This window comes from Neovison vison, chromosome 6 (genome assembly GCF_020171115.1).
Source record: "Neovison vison isolate M4711 chromosome 6, ASM_NN_V1, whole genome shotgun sequence".
In the NCBI taxonomy this organism is placed as follows: Eukaryota; Metazoa; Chordata; class Mammalia; order Carnivora; family Mustelidae; genus Neogale; species Neogale vison.
In genome coordinates this window covers 190,404,511-190,419,701 of record NC_058096.1, presented here as the reverse complement: position 1 = coordinate 190,419,701, position 15,191 = coordinate 190,404,511, and the positions used below count along the sequence as shown (strand labels likewise).

At 40.2% G+C, this 15,191-nt stretch overlaps 1 protein-coding gene across 4 annotated transcripts in view; it reads left to right on the top strand.

The window, feature by feature from the left end:
* The window catches only part of SLC25A26 (solute carrier family 25 member 26), a 128,884-nt gene that overhangs the window by 89,715 nt on the left and 23,978 nt on the right, over positions 1–15,191 (top strand). For all 4 annotated transcript variants that reach the window (XM_044253204.1, XM_044253202.1, XM_044253206.1 and 1 more), the window contains one exon: positions 10,136–10,180. In XM_044253204.1, the coding sequence (XP_044109139.1) occupies positions 10,136–10,180 (45 nt within the window). The remainder of the gene's footprint in view (positions 1–10,135; positions 10,181–15,191) is intronic.

Here is a 15,191-nt window from a genome sequence, read left to right as displayed (position 1 = left end):
GTAGAATAATAAAATAATCTGCCTTCTCTTGTAGGAGTGCTTGAGGGGTTGCTTACAGCTTTTTCCTTTTTTGCTTTCTGAGCTAAGAGCTAAGCCAGGCTGGCTGAAAGGGAGGGACGGAGTCACAGGCGGGAAAGCCGAGCGACTATACATGCGAACGCTGTTCTCAGCCACAGAAAAAAATCTGAAGAACAACCTGATTATGTTTTGTAAGGGATTAAAGTTGCATGCAAATTCCAACCGAAAACATCTGTTTCCTGACCCTGTGCCAGAGTTCTAACATCTTGACAGGAATTCTGGTTGTGAAATTTCTGAGTCTTAAGCATCTCCCTCAACTACTCTAGGCTGTTTTCTTAGAAGGCTTAAATCAACACAGCTTAACATATTGGAAATGACTCTGAAGAACCGAAAAGGAACTTCTTCCTTTGCTTCTTACACAACAGAGAAGTTCAGGTTTCATTAGTAAGAATCACACTAATGCTAAGTGATCCTGTTAGGAATTGTGGGGTGATCCTCACAGTTCATTAAAGAAGCCAATGAAAATAAATTGCATCAGTGAAGGAATCAGTCAGTATATATGTATCTGTATGTATATGTGTGTGTATTTATGTAAAGATAGTTTTTCGTGGGGGCACCTGAGCAGCTCAGCGGGTTAAGCCTCTGCCGTCGGCTCAGGTCATGATCCCAGGGTCCTGGGATCGAGCCCCACATCAGGCTCTCTGCTCAGCAGGGAGCCTGCTTCCTCCTCTCTCTCTGCCTGCCTCTCTGCCTACTTGTGATCTCTCTGTCAAATAAATAAATAAAATCTTTTAAAAAAAAGTTTTTTTTTTTAACTTTCTTGCACGAAATGGAGAAAAAAAATTTTTTTTTTAAAGATTTTATTTATTTATTTGACATACAGAGATCACAAGTAGGCAGAGAGGCAGGCAGAGAGAGAGGAGGAAGCAGGCTCCCTGCTGAGCAGAGAGCCCGATGTGGGGCTCGATCCCAGGACCCTGGGATCATGACCTGAGCCGAAGGCAGAGGCTTAACCCACTGAGCCGCCCAGGTGCCCCTAAATGGAAAACTTTTAAAAGCATTTCTAACTTTATTTCTTAAGAATCCCAACTGACAAAAATAGTTCCTCTTTTTTTAGATAGGGTACAACTTACATCTACCTGTGACCTCAGAATTACATTCTACTTAGGCATGGTAAGTCTTGGTACCATAATCCCACCGTGGAAGCAATGTTTACAGACTTCTGGAGGCAGGATTCAATCTTAATGCAAGTATTGAACATTTGCCTGGGAGTGTGGAATAGTGTGTTAGAATCACTTCTTGCAGTGTAAAAGCCAGTGTAATTTTATGGTTTTTTCATTTTGATTGATTTGGTAAATTAAACTTGATACCTAAAAGATGATTTCTTTGTGTCCTGAGGGACCTGAATGTTAACCCTGGGCGTTTTTAAGGACGATTGTGCTAATGAAGGGTTAATGTTGGGCCTTCATCTCGTAATCCCACTGTTGTCATAGGTTTGTTCAGTCTGTGCGATATGTCTAGGATCTGCTGTGTATTACAAATGTTAAATAAACAAAAGTAGTGTTTTCTGAGAAAAATTAGAAAATAAATCACCAGGAGATGAATATTGTGAAATACTATGCATTGGTCAGAAATGATAGATCTATATTAACAAATATGGTAATATCTCTTTGATATTTTTAGAAGAAAAATCAAATTTTAGAACTCTGTATACTAATGTTCAATGAAAAAACCCGAACCAAAAATGAAGTATGTTAGGATAAATGAGAAGATACATCTCAAATGTCAGTTAGGTTTGGTTAAATGGAGGTTAAGGAGCTCACTTTGACCTTGTGTTTTAGGCTTCTATGTATGAATTTTAAGAATGAGAATGTAATCATGCTTTATCTTACACATTTTTTGTTATGGGGAAATTAAAACATACACAAGGTGAATAGAATAGTATGAGGAAGCCTCAGTGCCCATCTGCAGGCTTCAGCAGGTATCTGTATTCTGCCATTTTTGCTCAGGTAGATCACCGCTCGCTCTCCTTGGATTACTGTTTTATTTTTTATAATATACTTTTAGATTAAATTTGTATCCATTGAAATTCACAAGTGATCATGGTATACTTGGAGGGGTGGATATACTCCTGTATCCCACATCACTATTATGATACTGAGTATTTCCATACCAGTCTGGATACTAGTATTCTATCCCAGTCAGTCTGCCCACCTGGGATAGTCTTGCCTTTTCTTAGAACTTTATCTAAAAACAACCATACAGTATGAACTCTTTATGTCTGACTTCTTTTGCTGACAGACCAGGTGTGAGGGACATTAACATCATAGCAAGTGTCAGTTGTCTTTCCCCTTTATTGCCAGTATTCCACTGTATGACTGTACCACACTACATACAGCCTTTCTTCTGTTGATGGACAGTAACTGTTGTGATTAAAGCTGCGCTGACATTCATGGCACTTTAATTGTGGACCTATACTGTCATTGCTCTTGGATAAATACCTAGGGGTGGAATTTTTGGATCAAACAACAATGTAGCAAATCCCTTTGGAAGTGATTGTCCTATTTTAAGTTTCTACCAGCAACACAGTGTTGTGATTGCTATACATCCTTACCCTTGTTTGGTTTTGTCAGTCTTTCTGATTTCAACTTATTACTGATTGTACAGTGGCTTGTCGTTGTGTGCACTTTGAAAAATAGTTTTTAAATTGTCCTAAAGTAGACAAAACAGGGGCGCCTGGGTGGCTCGGTTGTTAAGCGTCTGCCTTCGGCTCAGATCGTGATCCCGGGGTCCTGGGATCAAGCCCTGCATTAGGCTCCCTGCTTGATGGGAAGCCTGCTTCCCCCTCTCCCACTCCCCCTGCTTGTGTTCCCTCTCTCACTCTCTGTCGAATAAATAAATAAAATCTTAAAAATAAAGTAGGCCAAACAGAACACTTGTCACTTTAATCACATTACATGTGCACTTCAGTATCATTCACACTCTAGTGCAACTCTGCCCGTTGCCTGGTCCCAAGATGTTTCATCACCCCAGACAGAAACTCTGTACTCATTGAGTAAGAACTCCCCGCTGCCCTCTCCCCCCAGTTTCTGGTAACCCCTAATTTAGTTTCTGTCTCTATGAATTTGCCTATTTTAGATATTTCATATAAGAGGGATGATACATTATTTGTCCTTTTGTGTCTGGCTTATTTCACCTACTATGATCTTTTCATGGTTCACCCGTGTTGTAGCCTGTGTCAGAACTTTAGTCCTTTTTATGGCACAGTAATACCCCATTGTATGGGTAGCACCCATTTTATTTTTCGGTTTATTTCTTGAGGACACTTGGGTTGTTTGGTTATTGTGAATGACGCTGCAGTGAAGATTGGTATGCAGGTATCTGTTCAAGTTCCAGAGTTGAGTTGTTTTGCCTCTATACCTAGGAACGGAATGCTGCGTCATATGGTAATTCTGTGTTTAGCTTTTTGGGGAATCATCAGCCTTTTTTGCCTTTTTTCTCAATGTGTTTTAATTAACATTCCCCTGATGATGAATGATGTTGCATATCTTTTCATTTGCTTATGTTAGAAATTTGTGTATATATTTCTATGTGAAGAGCTTGTGCAAGTCTTCTGTCCATTTTTAAAATTGGATTCTTTCCCCCACTTTCTTTAGTTAATAAGGTTTGAAAGTTCTATATTGTGAATAGAAGTCCTTTGTCAGATATGTTTTGTGAATATTTTCTTTCACCGTGGCTTGCCTTTCATTAATAGTACCTTTAAAAAGTTTTTTAAAAGTTTAATTTGGTAAAATACATGTAACATTTATCATCTTAAACATTTGTAGGTATATAGTTCAGTTGTGTGAAGTATTTTCATACTGTTTTGCCACTGGTCTCCAGAACTTTTCATCTTGCAGAACTGAAACTGTGTACTTATTAAACAAGAACTCTCCGTCTCCTTATTCTCCCTGTCTCTAGGCAACCACCATCCTGCTTTCTGTTTCTATGAATTTCACTACTCTAGCTTCTTCACATAAGTGGAATCAGATAGTATTTGTCATTTTGTGACTGGCTTATTTCACAGTGTCCCCAAGGCTCATCCATTCTGTAGCCTTTGTCAGAATTTCCTTCTTTTTAAGGCTTAAAAATACACATGCACACACACACCACATTTTCTTTATCCATTCATTGATGGATGCTTAGTTTGCTTCATTGCTGCTGTGAACTGGAATGTACAAATACCTTTCTCAGACCTCACTTTCAGTCATTTTGGGTATATACCCAGAAGTGGAATTGCTGGATCATATATGATAATTCTGTTTTTTAAATTTTTGAGGAACTCTCTGTTGTTTTCCAAATGGCTGCATCATCATACATTCCCAACAACAGTGTGCAAAGGTTTCAATTTTCTCCATATCCTTGTCCGTACATGTTTCTTTCTTTCTTTCTTTTTTTCTTTCTTTTTAAATCTCCTACTGGATATGAGGTGATACTTCATTGTGGTTTTGATTTGCATTTCTAATGATTAGTAATACTGAACACCTTTTCATATGGTTGTGGGCTATTTATATATCTTTTCATCAGAAATGTCTAGTCAGGTCCTTTGCCCATTAAAAAAATTAGGTTTTTGTTGATGTATATCAGCTATAGGAGTTAAAAAAAATATTCTGAACCTTTTTTTAAAGATTTTATTATTTAGAGAGAGGGGTGGTATGGGCAGGGGGTGGGGGCAGAGGGAGAGAGAGAATCTCAAGCAAACTTCTGCTGAATGTGGATCCTGAAGTGGGACTCGATCTCATAACCCTGAGATCATGACCTGAGCCAAAATCAAGAGTCAGGTGCTTAACCCACTGAGCCACCCAGGTGCCCCTGTTTGGTCACTTTTAGTACATTATTCCTATAAATCTTTGGTTAAATTTTTTCCTAAATTGAATTTTAATTCACCTTTAAGCAGATTTTTTAAAAAGCATTTGTTTTTCACTAATTTGCTGCTAGTAATTAGGAATTTTATTGATATTTTTCATATATTGATTCCTTCAGATTCTTTAGAATTTTCAGCATGGCTAATAATTGTCATTTGTGAATAAGGACAACTTCTTTCCAGTTTTTATGCTTTTTGTCCTTTTTTTTGTTTTGTTTTTGTGCCTGATTGCACTGATTGCACTCCAGTATAGTGTTGAATGGAAGTGAGCATCTTTGTGTTGTTAATGATCTTAAGAGGAAAACATTCAGTCTTTCACCCTGAAGAATAGTATTAGCTATGGATTTTTCAGGAGTCCTTTATCAGATCGAGGAAGTTCCCTTGTGTTCTTATCTTCATGAGATTTTTTTTCAGGAGTAGCATCAAATATATATACTTTTCACTTTGTAAAAACAGTGAAACTTGTTTTTAGGACTTTAGATGTATAGTGGACCATGGATTACTTTGACATTGCTCTTATCTTCACTGTATCATGGTGCTGTGTGACTGGCCCACTCATATGTACATTGATGTCCTGGGAGTGCCTTCCACCCAGACGCAATTCCTCTGATGATTCTATAGAATGCAGAGAGAGAAAATCAAATCATTACCTTCAGTGCTAACATTTATTGAGGACTTGCTGTGCCTAGCACATCGAATTAGTGATTGGTGATATCCTTAGAGCTCCTGGCTGAGCTCTAAAGATTTGCTTAAGAGTCAAAACACTTACACACATCTCCTTTTCTGTATTAGATTTTGATACTCTTTTGTCTATTTTGTGCTTTTTTTTTTGAAAAGATATTTTAGGACTTTTTAATATCTCTTATAAACATAAGGAATAATTCACGGTACCTTTTCCCTACTTTTATGTTAATTTCCTTTATTAGATAGACGTTCTGTTCTCCAAATACAGTGTGTATAAATGGATTGTGGTTGTTCGATTGAAAAATCAGTATATATTGACTGTTGGAATTCTTTTCTGTCCTGTCAAATGCTAGCAGACCAGATTTGAATGGCTCTCACTTGTTTTGTTAAATTTTGAATTTTGGAACAATAGTCAGTTAGGAGCACCAGGTTTTTAGGTCTTCAACTTGATTTGTCCTTTGTTAACCCTGGGATTGAATGGGAAAAGGCACAGAGTGTTTAAGAGGAGAATGGCTTTGTTACCGATGCAGCACTGAAATGGAAAACCCTAAATGAATCACAGGAGTTCATCTCCGTGGGTCACTTGTAGGATCCCTTGAAAATTGGAACAGGCCAGTTCTTGGGCCATGGCAGGCCTACAAATCCCATGCTGTACTTCAAACCCTTTCTTATTTGAGGTCTTAGCAAAAAGTTTCTGTTTTGTTTGTTTGTATTTTGGTCTTATTGCTAGGGAATTTGGGGTTATTTCTGCCAAGGTACAATAGATTTCACAGCTTTTAAAATACATTTTCTTGTTCTTATGCTTTCTAGAGCATTCATGGTAGTGTGTTCATTGCAGCTTCTAATCAAGTCTTATTTTTATAAGTGTTGGTATTCTAATGTGATTTTTCCATTGAAAAACAGAATTTTACAGATAAGTAATGCCTTAGAAATCATATCTTTATATCCCCTTTGTTTGTTATAAATCACTTCATTATTTTTTAAGAACCGTAAGGTTACAGGTACTTGTTTTAAGATCACTGGGTTAAAAGCATTGATTGGCTTCAGTGTTGAATCTGGTCCAGTAGTTAGAGAGGTAAAGCATGTTCATAATGTAATTTTGTAAATTCTTTATTTCATTAGTAATGCCCAGCACATCATTCCCTTTTTCACCACACCTAAATTAATTTTATCTAGTGTGCATGGAATCCTCACATGCACCCTTGTACAGCATTATTGCTGTGTTTATTACTAAGTGGAATCCATGTTGAATTTTAGCAGGTTTTTCCCCCTCTGCATCTGCCTCTTTGATGGTAACTGGGTTTACTGCTGCTCACTTATTAGTGCCCTGGGTCGTAACAACCTTATTCAAACAAAACATCTTAAATGGAGGCATTAAAAAGGTCACAACAGTGAGCCATTTTGTAACTTTGGGTGCAATAAAAGGAGTGTGTTGTGTTTTGGAATATAAGACCTCTGAGTGCTGCTATTCATTTTCTTCATCTATAAAACATTTTAGAATAACAGCTTACATCTGTTTGGGGTTTAAAATTCCGCGTTTTGAAGAAACATCACTGTTATGTAACTCCAAACCAGACACGGGGCGGGAGCTAGCTCTTTGACAGGCCCATGTTCTGTGGAAGTTGGGAGAAGTGTTTGTTTAAGCTGTGGAGCCATACTTGCTGGCAGTGCTCCTTCCACATGTGTGGAACACATTTTCGTTATTGTTTCTTCGTCTTGTAAATGACAGAAAGCATTCAATAGGATTTTGACTTGAGGAATATTTGAAAAATTTTACACGTCAGGAGTTTATCTTACGAGGGATATTTCACTACCAGAAACCAGAAATAAATTTAATTATTTCGAGCATTTACAGTGCATTTAATTACCTTAGACTGTCAGTTAATCTTGTTTTAGAGAGTAAAGCTGGGATTTATTGTCGGTTCACTTTTTAAGATAAATACCCTATGGAATAGTTTGGCCATTCCAACTGTGTGATTTTTAAATCACTTCTTTAAATTTGAAGGAACAGTTTAATGAATAGCTTTTAATAGAGGAAAATGGGCAAAATGTTCATGTATGGGCTTCAAAATCCAATATCATTAAGTACTAAAAAAGTGCAGATAATATTTTACAGGTTATTTATATTTGTATTTATTATATTTATTTATATTTAAAGATTTATTTATTTGAGACAGAGAGAGTGCATGCCACCAGGGGTGGGTGCGGTGGGGCAGAGGGAGAGAGAGAAAGAAAAATCTCAAGTAGACTCCCTGCTGAGTGAGGACCCTGATGTGGGGCTGGATCCTAGGACCCTGAAATCGTGACCAGAGCTGAAACCAAGAGTCGGATGCTTAACCGACTGAGTCACTCAGGCGCCTGTGGTTATTTTAATCACAAAGTAAGGAAAGCTACCACGGACCATTACAATAAGGTATAAGGCCTTTTTTCATCTTATAAATATGAAATATTTATGTTCTTGTTAAAATGTGATGAATTTACATCTAGGAGGGGAGAGTACAAAGAAAATCAAAGTCATCTATAATCCTAGTACCTGTTAGTCCTCTTGGATGTGTTATTATATACTATATATATATATATATATATATATTTTTTTTTTTTTTTTTTTTAATTTAGAAAACTATTATACTGTCAGTTTGGGGGGTATAGATAGTTAATTGAACTTTAGTTTCAGAATGGACTCTGTCAGAAGCTTTCACATTTTGGTGACAAAAACACTAATTTCACTCTTCTTGTGGAATTTTGCATACAGGGTAGGGTGCTGCCTACTGCATACAGGGTAGGGTGCTGCCTACTGTGAAGACAGCAAGCCGTAGACTTCTCTGAGACTCTCCTTTGTCAGCCTAGACTAGACTATTGCCATTGATTTTTTTTTCTCTTCCTGCCGTTTCCTGCCTGAAGGGAAGACAGATTTTTTTGTCTGTGTCCCCTCTCAAGCTCAGGACCATCATTCGCTCCAGCAGACTAAGACAGATGGTGCTAGACTTCTAATTTGTGATTCAGTATAGATGCTTCGGAAGTAATTTAATGCCCTTGGTTCGTGTGAATGTCCATTAATGCCTTCCAAATTGTGGTCTCTAGCGCACACACACTTCAAGCACTCACACACCGTGTGCACGTCGATAACATTCAGAGTCCGGGTTTTACTCTCCCCAGCAGCTGAGCTGAACACAGAGAACAGGACCGGGGCCAGGGCCTGCTCAGAGCAGCATGACCCGCACGGCCCTTTTGGCCAAGGACTGGCTGTCACAGAGGCTAGTGGGTGACATTGACTAGAGTTCGGGTATTCTGTCTTGGGAAATAGGGAGGTGCGGTTGCGGTTCTGTCTTCAAATTTTAGATGTCCCAGAAAGCCAATAGAGTCTACTGGGGGTGAATTTATGTACAGATAAATGCACTTAGGTGTCTTCTCCGTAGAGTAGTAGACAGGCCCTGGAGTCTGGTTGTCCGGGCTTCATAGGGTGTCTTTTACACCCTGTCCCCGCACCTTGTCTTCATCTGTAACGTGGGGATAGTGATCATAACTTACTGTCCTACAGGGCGCTGGAGAGGCATGGAATAAAGCTCCGGAAGTGCTCATTAGCACAGGGCCCGATGCATGAGAATGGTTTGGTAGTTCTGGCTCTTCTGGTAACCAGCTGCCTGCAGATACTCTGCCCCAGTGTGCTCAGGGTCCTTAGCATCCCCTTTGCCACTACAGACGACTCCTCTCCCAGCTTACCCTGGGGACCGCACTGGCCCGCTTGCGCTCCTGCACTCCTTACACACGCTGCACCGGCTCTTCTGTAGCCCTGTCCCCGTTTCTCAGCCTCCTCTTCTAAGTGTCTCCTCCTTTCTCTTTCCTGCCTGCTCCATCTCTCCCCGTGCCTCCCCTTTCTAAGTCTTCCTTACTCTTCTACTGCTCCCCTCCCCCACTCCTTCGCTTTCCCTCTCCCCTCCGTCCTTCTCCCCCTCTCTACCCCTTCTTTCTCCCTTTTCCCTCCTCTGCTCTCCCTTCTCCTCTCTCCTTCCCTTCCGCTCCTTCTCTCCCCCTTCCGTTCCCTCCACTGTCTCCTCCTCCCTCACCCTGATCCTTCTGCTTCCCTCTCCCCCTCCATCTCCCTCCATCTCCCTGTTTCTGTTTCAAACTCTTAACACTTGGCCTCCTAAGGAGTAGACAGCTCTAGCTCTTCAGCAGAAAAATGTCAAGTCTTTAAAGTCTTTATTGCTTGTGATAGAAAATATTTATTTTGTCATTTCGGTAGCCAGATCTCTGTATCGTGCTTCTCTTTTTGTTTCAAAAGGGATTTGCACCATCATTTTATGTCTCTTGGGCTCAGAGAGTTCATAGAAGTCTACAGGCAGTTGCCGCTTTTTTTCTTTTTGAAAACTATGTCTACCGTACCTATAAATTTAATGTTAGCTTTATTACATACATAAAGTCACAATGAACTAAGGTTTCTAAATAGTAATTATAGGTTCATGATAGTAGTCGTAGGCAAACTCTGATCTTTCCTACCTAATTTATTTGATTTTTTTCTTTTCTTTTCAGATTCCTTTCTCATTGGTCCAGTTTCCCTTGTGGGAGTCCTTAAAAGTAAGTTTCAGTCTTCATGTAAAATTTCTCTCTGATTATTATAAATGCCCACCATTTTCAGTGTGGATTAGCAGAATATAATTTTGACTAACAGTTTAAAAACTCAAAATTGTTGATAGTTAAAAATACTTTCTGCTTGTGATTTACATGCCAGTTCAGTCTTTTAAACTTGTTCTGATACCCAGAATACTGGAAACGAAGCACAGCAGGCATGACTGAAGTCCACGGATGTTAAGGAAAAACCTACTTTCTTCTCTCCTGCAACTCATTTTCTTCCTGGTTGAATTGTATTTCATTCTGTGTGTGTGCGCGCGCGTGTATAGAGGTTAAGGAATAGCAACGTGTGCGAATGGAAAGAAAGCAAGGCCCCCCAGTGTTTGGAGGCCTGTACTTGCCCAGGGCTCCCCCACCCACCTGTAGTGGCTGGCTGCTGCGGGAGCTGCGGGGCGGGGGCTCTGTCCGCCCCTTCCATGTCTGCTGCTCACGCCAGCCAAGCGTGGGATTCCCCAGGGGGAACAGAGTGTGATGACTGTGAGTCAGCCTCAGGGAAGGTCACTCATTTGTTTCAAAACAGATGATTAAATTAATTTTTTTTGGTTCCAATTTATTTATTTTCAGAAAAACAGTATTCATTATTTGATTAAATTAATTTTTAAAAGCCTGTGTTTAAAACACGATGAAATGTTTTTCTTTTTTTAAATCCTCTGCGGCAATGGTTCTGAAAATGGTGGGTCATGATATGGATTGTGTGGTTATTTGACAGCATTTTAAAGACCAATACGAATGAAAATAAGAGAGAACATCTTATGTGGTCAGGATAAGTCTTATTTTGTAAAACCTCAGCCTTGCTCGCACATGTGCACATGCATCTCTGTACGGGGTTGTGATGTAACATGTGTGGGTCGCTGTGCATACTGGTCAAAAGAGCTGAAAACCCTGTCCGAGTGGAAATGGTTTATAAATGACCAAACTGCAAAATGGCAAAGTGCCTACGTAGGCATTTGATAATACAAAAGGTAATTACTTTCATAATTGTATGGAATTAGTAATCAAATCCTGGTCATACAAAATGTCTTTTGAAAAGTTAAAAAAAATATTTGCACTAGGAGTTTATATGCTAAGGATAATAAGATGAGACAAAACATTACTCATAAAAAAGAAACTCTGGAATATTCTATATCAATAAATATTTCTCACAAGTGATCTGACTTTAAATATTAAGTAGCACAGCTTATTTTACCAATAGACTTTACATATAGCTTCTTGGGTCTTTCACTGTTTTTGTTTTCACCATTTTCTTGGTGGTGCATGGTGAAGATGGATGGCTTGGGCAGTGTTTCTGAGCATGATGTAACAGCTCTCCAATGAGAAGGTCACATTCCATGAGCATAACAGCTTTCCTTTTCTGTGTGTGACCAAAGAACAATGGAGCCAACAGCTGTCCAGCAAACAAGACTTGCTTTATTAGCGTCTCAATAACCAGCATTCACGCAGCTTCTGCACACTCGCTAACATCTTTACGCTCTATCTTTGCTTAGGAATGTTTTGAGGCCCGAAGAGGGAAGAGCATGAGGTTTGCTTCTTTTCAGCATTAAGGACATTTGAAGCATTCTAGCTAGTTAAGAAATAACTAGAACTTTTCAGAGCAATCATAGATAATATTACATTTTAACAGTCGGCTTTGAGCATGCTAAAATGCTGTCCTTTTTTTTGTTTTTTGATCATTCAAGACTTGAAACCCACTGGGTCAGATTAGTATAGTGTGATTAACAGAAACACTGGCAGCAGCATGCTGTAGTTTTTTGTTTTTTGTTTTTAAGTCAGGTATATTGAGTAATTTTGATACAGGAACGTTCACCCTTTGTGATTGTACATTTTTATGAATTTTGACCACCACCATTACCAAAATACAGACTGTTTACAGTTTTCTCTTTTCCAGAATATCATGTAAATAGAATTGTATGCCATATAGCATTTTGTGCCTGGCTTATTTCACTTAATATGCTTATGAGATTCATTCATACTTTTGCCTGCACCAGTAGTTTGTTCCTTTTTGTCACCGAGTAGTATCCCATTATATGGACGTACTACAGTTAATTTATCCCTTCACTACTTGATAAACGTTTGAGTTTCCAGTTTTTGATGATTATGAATAAAGCTGCTATAAATTTGTATATAGGTATTTGTATGGGGACATGTGTTTGTTTCTCTTGGGTAGGTACCTGGAAGTGAGGTCATAGGGAAAGTATAAGTTTAATTAGCAAGTTTTAGTAAGTTTAGTTGTCAGGCTGTTTTCCGAAGTGGCTGTCCGCTTCTGCAGCAGTGTGTTCCAGGTGCTCTGCCACCACGTCATCGTTTATTCTGTCATTAGATTAAAGAAACGTTGTTAGCCATTCTAATAATTGTGTTCCGGTATCTCACCGTGGTCTTAATTTGCAGTTCTCTTACAGCTCAGCAAGGCTGAGCATCTTTTCACATAGTGGTTTTTTGTTTAAACATCTAAATGTGAACTCACGGTGCTTTGTAGAAGTAGACCATTGTGACCACCTCTTTTACTTTTATGTTTATGATTTTATCCATTCAAGGTGGCTTTTGCAGCCACGGAGAGATTGTAGCATGTGGAAGAACTTCTCTGTCATGTTTATGTGAGAATGCTACTTCGGATGATTTTTCTCCAGAAAAGCTTGAGCAGGTTTGCGTACACATTATGCTACAAGGGGAAGGGGGAGCCTGAACACAGAGAATGGCCACTGTCCTCTGAAACGTACTCTGCCTACCATTAAAGGTATTATCTTTTTCTGAAATTGCTTCCTCCTGCTGCCACTGTTTCTGTTAATTACACTACTAATCTGACCCAGTGGCTGTCAAGTCCTGAATAATCATCTCATGATCTCTTTCTCTCTGTACATATCGCATCACTCACCAAGTTTTGGTGGACTCTGACTTTTTGGAACCTGTGGCCTCCTTTTTATCAGATTCTTATTAACTTGAGCCTAGACTAAGTCCTGACAGTTTCTTTACTTTCCTATCCATTCTACACATTGAATTTGTGTGCTCTTCCGTAAACATCTCTTTGAAGATCTCGGAAATGTATAACTTCCTGAAGGGGCATGTCCACACTGCATCCTGCACTGTTTTTTCCAGCTCCCTTCCCCCTCTCCATACTTTTTCAAAATTCTTTACCTCCAGCCAGAATGGGTTTCTCACTGCCTCTGTTCCTTGGCTGCTTTCTGAGGTATGCTTCCACATGGGCAAACACTGTGCGTCTTCCAAAGCCAGTGCAGTTTTGGGTTTGGTTTTTTTTCCTTCCTTGAAGTCTTCCAATCCAGGCCCTAAAGCTTTACCCTATCTTACCTCACATTTGTGTGCATTGCTTATTGGTGTTTAATCGCACACTATGCTATCTTTAAAACAATTTAGACCTCAGCTTTCGAGGACTGGAGCAAGGCCTCAGCCCCCTGCATTTACAGATCTGTGACAGACGTTGGGAACACCCCATGTAGTGCCTGCATATTCTTGAGCTGGACGTTGGTTCCTTCACAGTAATGCAAGGATGAGTAAGAGGGTTCATGCTTTTGAGGAGCTTGGAGTCTTTGAGAGAGGCACAGAGTGCCAGATAACGTTAAGGTCTTGGGTCTGTAATTGGAGACTTCTCAAGATAATATGGGAGCCAGTCTCCCTGACTCCCCCAGTCACGTCACTGTACTGCCTCATTTCTTCTGGTTCTCCTTTCTCACAGTACGTAGACTGAGAGTTTGCACGAAAGAAGACTAGACACCATAAAGAAAAAGAAAAGTAAAAGGGGTAGATTATCATATCCAGAATCTCTAATAAGAGGATAATTTTCCCCTGAAATTTATGTTGTGTTTGAACTTTCTGGCAGCCCAGCCCGAAGAGAAACATGATCAATTACATGGTTTTTACCCAACAAAGAGCCATCACTTATTATTTCATCTTGCCCCCTTGGCTTTGGATACTGTCTTCCTGCAGGTGACTTGCACATTTATGGCTCTGTCACAGACCACCTCCTCCAAGTCACAGCCTGGTGCGACCAGCTTCCTAGTTGACGTTCTTGCTCAAGGTGTCTCAGGCCATCCAGTTCGGACAGAACTCTTGGCTTTTATTCTCCTTCTCCCCAGCCTGTTCCTTCCTTGTGGTCGCCGTCTCCGTAACTAGCGCAGGTATCTGTTGCTTGCTAAAGTAGAAAGCTACGGCTACTCCACGGTTCTCCTTTGCCCCTCAACATGACCCAGCCTGTATGCAAGTCCGCTGCTGGCATTGAAGCCTCTGACACACCTCCTGCGTCAGTTGGTACATTGGCTTTGGCTGCTCACAAGGTCTCCCTGCTTCCATTCTTTCTTCCCTAAAATGTCCTCTCTTGACAGCAGCCAGAGTACTCTTTTAATGAAATAAATCAGATAGTACCACTGCCTGCAAAACCCTTTGGTGGCGTCTGTTTGAAAAAAGAAAAAGACCTAGCATTTAAACTGTGGCTGATACAGTCCTCTGTCCCCTGGCCCCCTCTCTCTCACCCATCTTATCCCCTACCCATACTGCCCATACCGCCTCCTCGCACAGCCCTGCTGCCTCCCTTTGGTTCTCTGCGGACATGCGAGGGTGGTGCTTGCCTAACCAGGAATTGTGCCCTCTTCCAGGAATACTCGGGATTCATTCCCTCTAACACTGTCACACTGAGCACTACTCAGTCATGTGCCTGCTGCGTGCTGGGCATTTTCTAGGGTCTGGGGATAGAGAGGTGAAGAGGAGTGATGAAAATGCCTTTTCTTGTTAACTTTCATTCTAGCTCATGGCCAGCTCCTCCTTCCCAAGGCCTTAGACCCCGTGTCACTGCAGAGGAACATGCCCTTTCCACCCCCTTCGAAGGTCTCTTCTCTCCGTCCCTCCTGAGTAATTATAGCACCTGTTTATTCCCTCCCTGGCATTTTAACAGTGTCTTTAGTTGTGCCCTTGTATCACCTGGAGCCTTAGAAAAGACCCCCGTTGGTGCTGA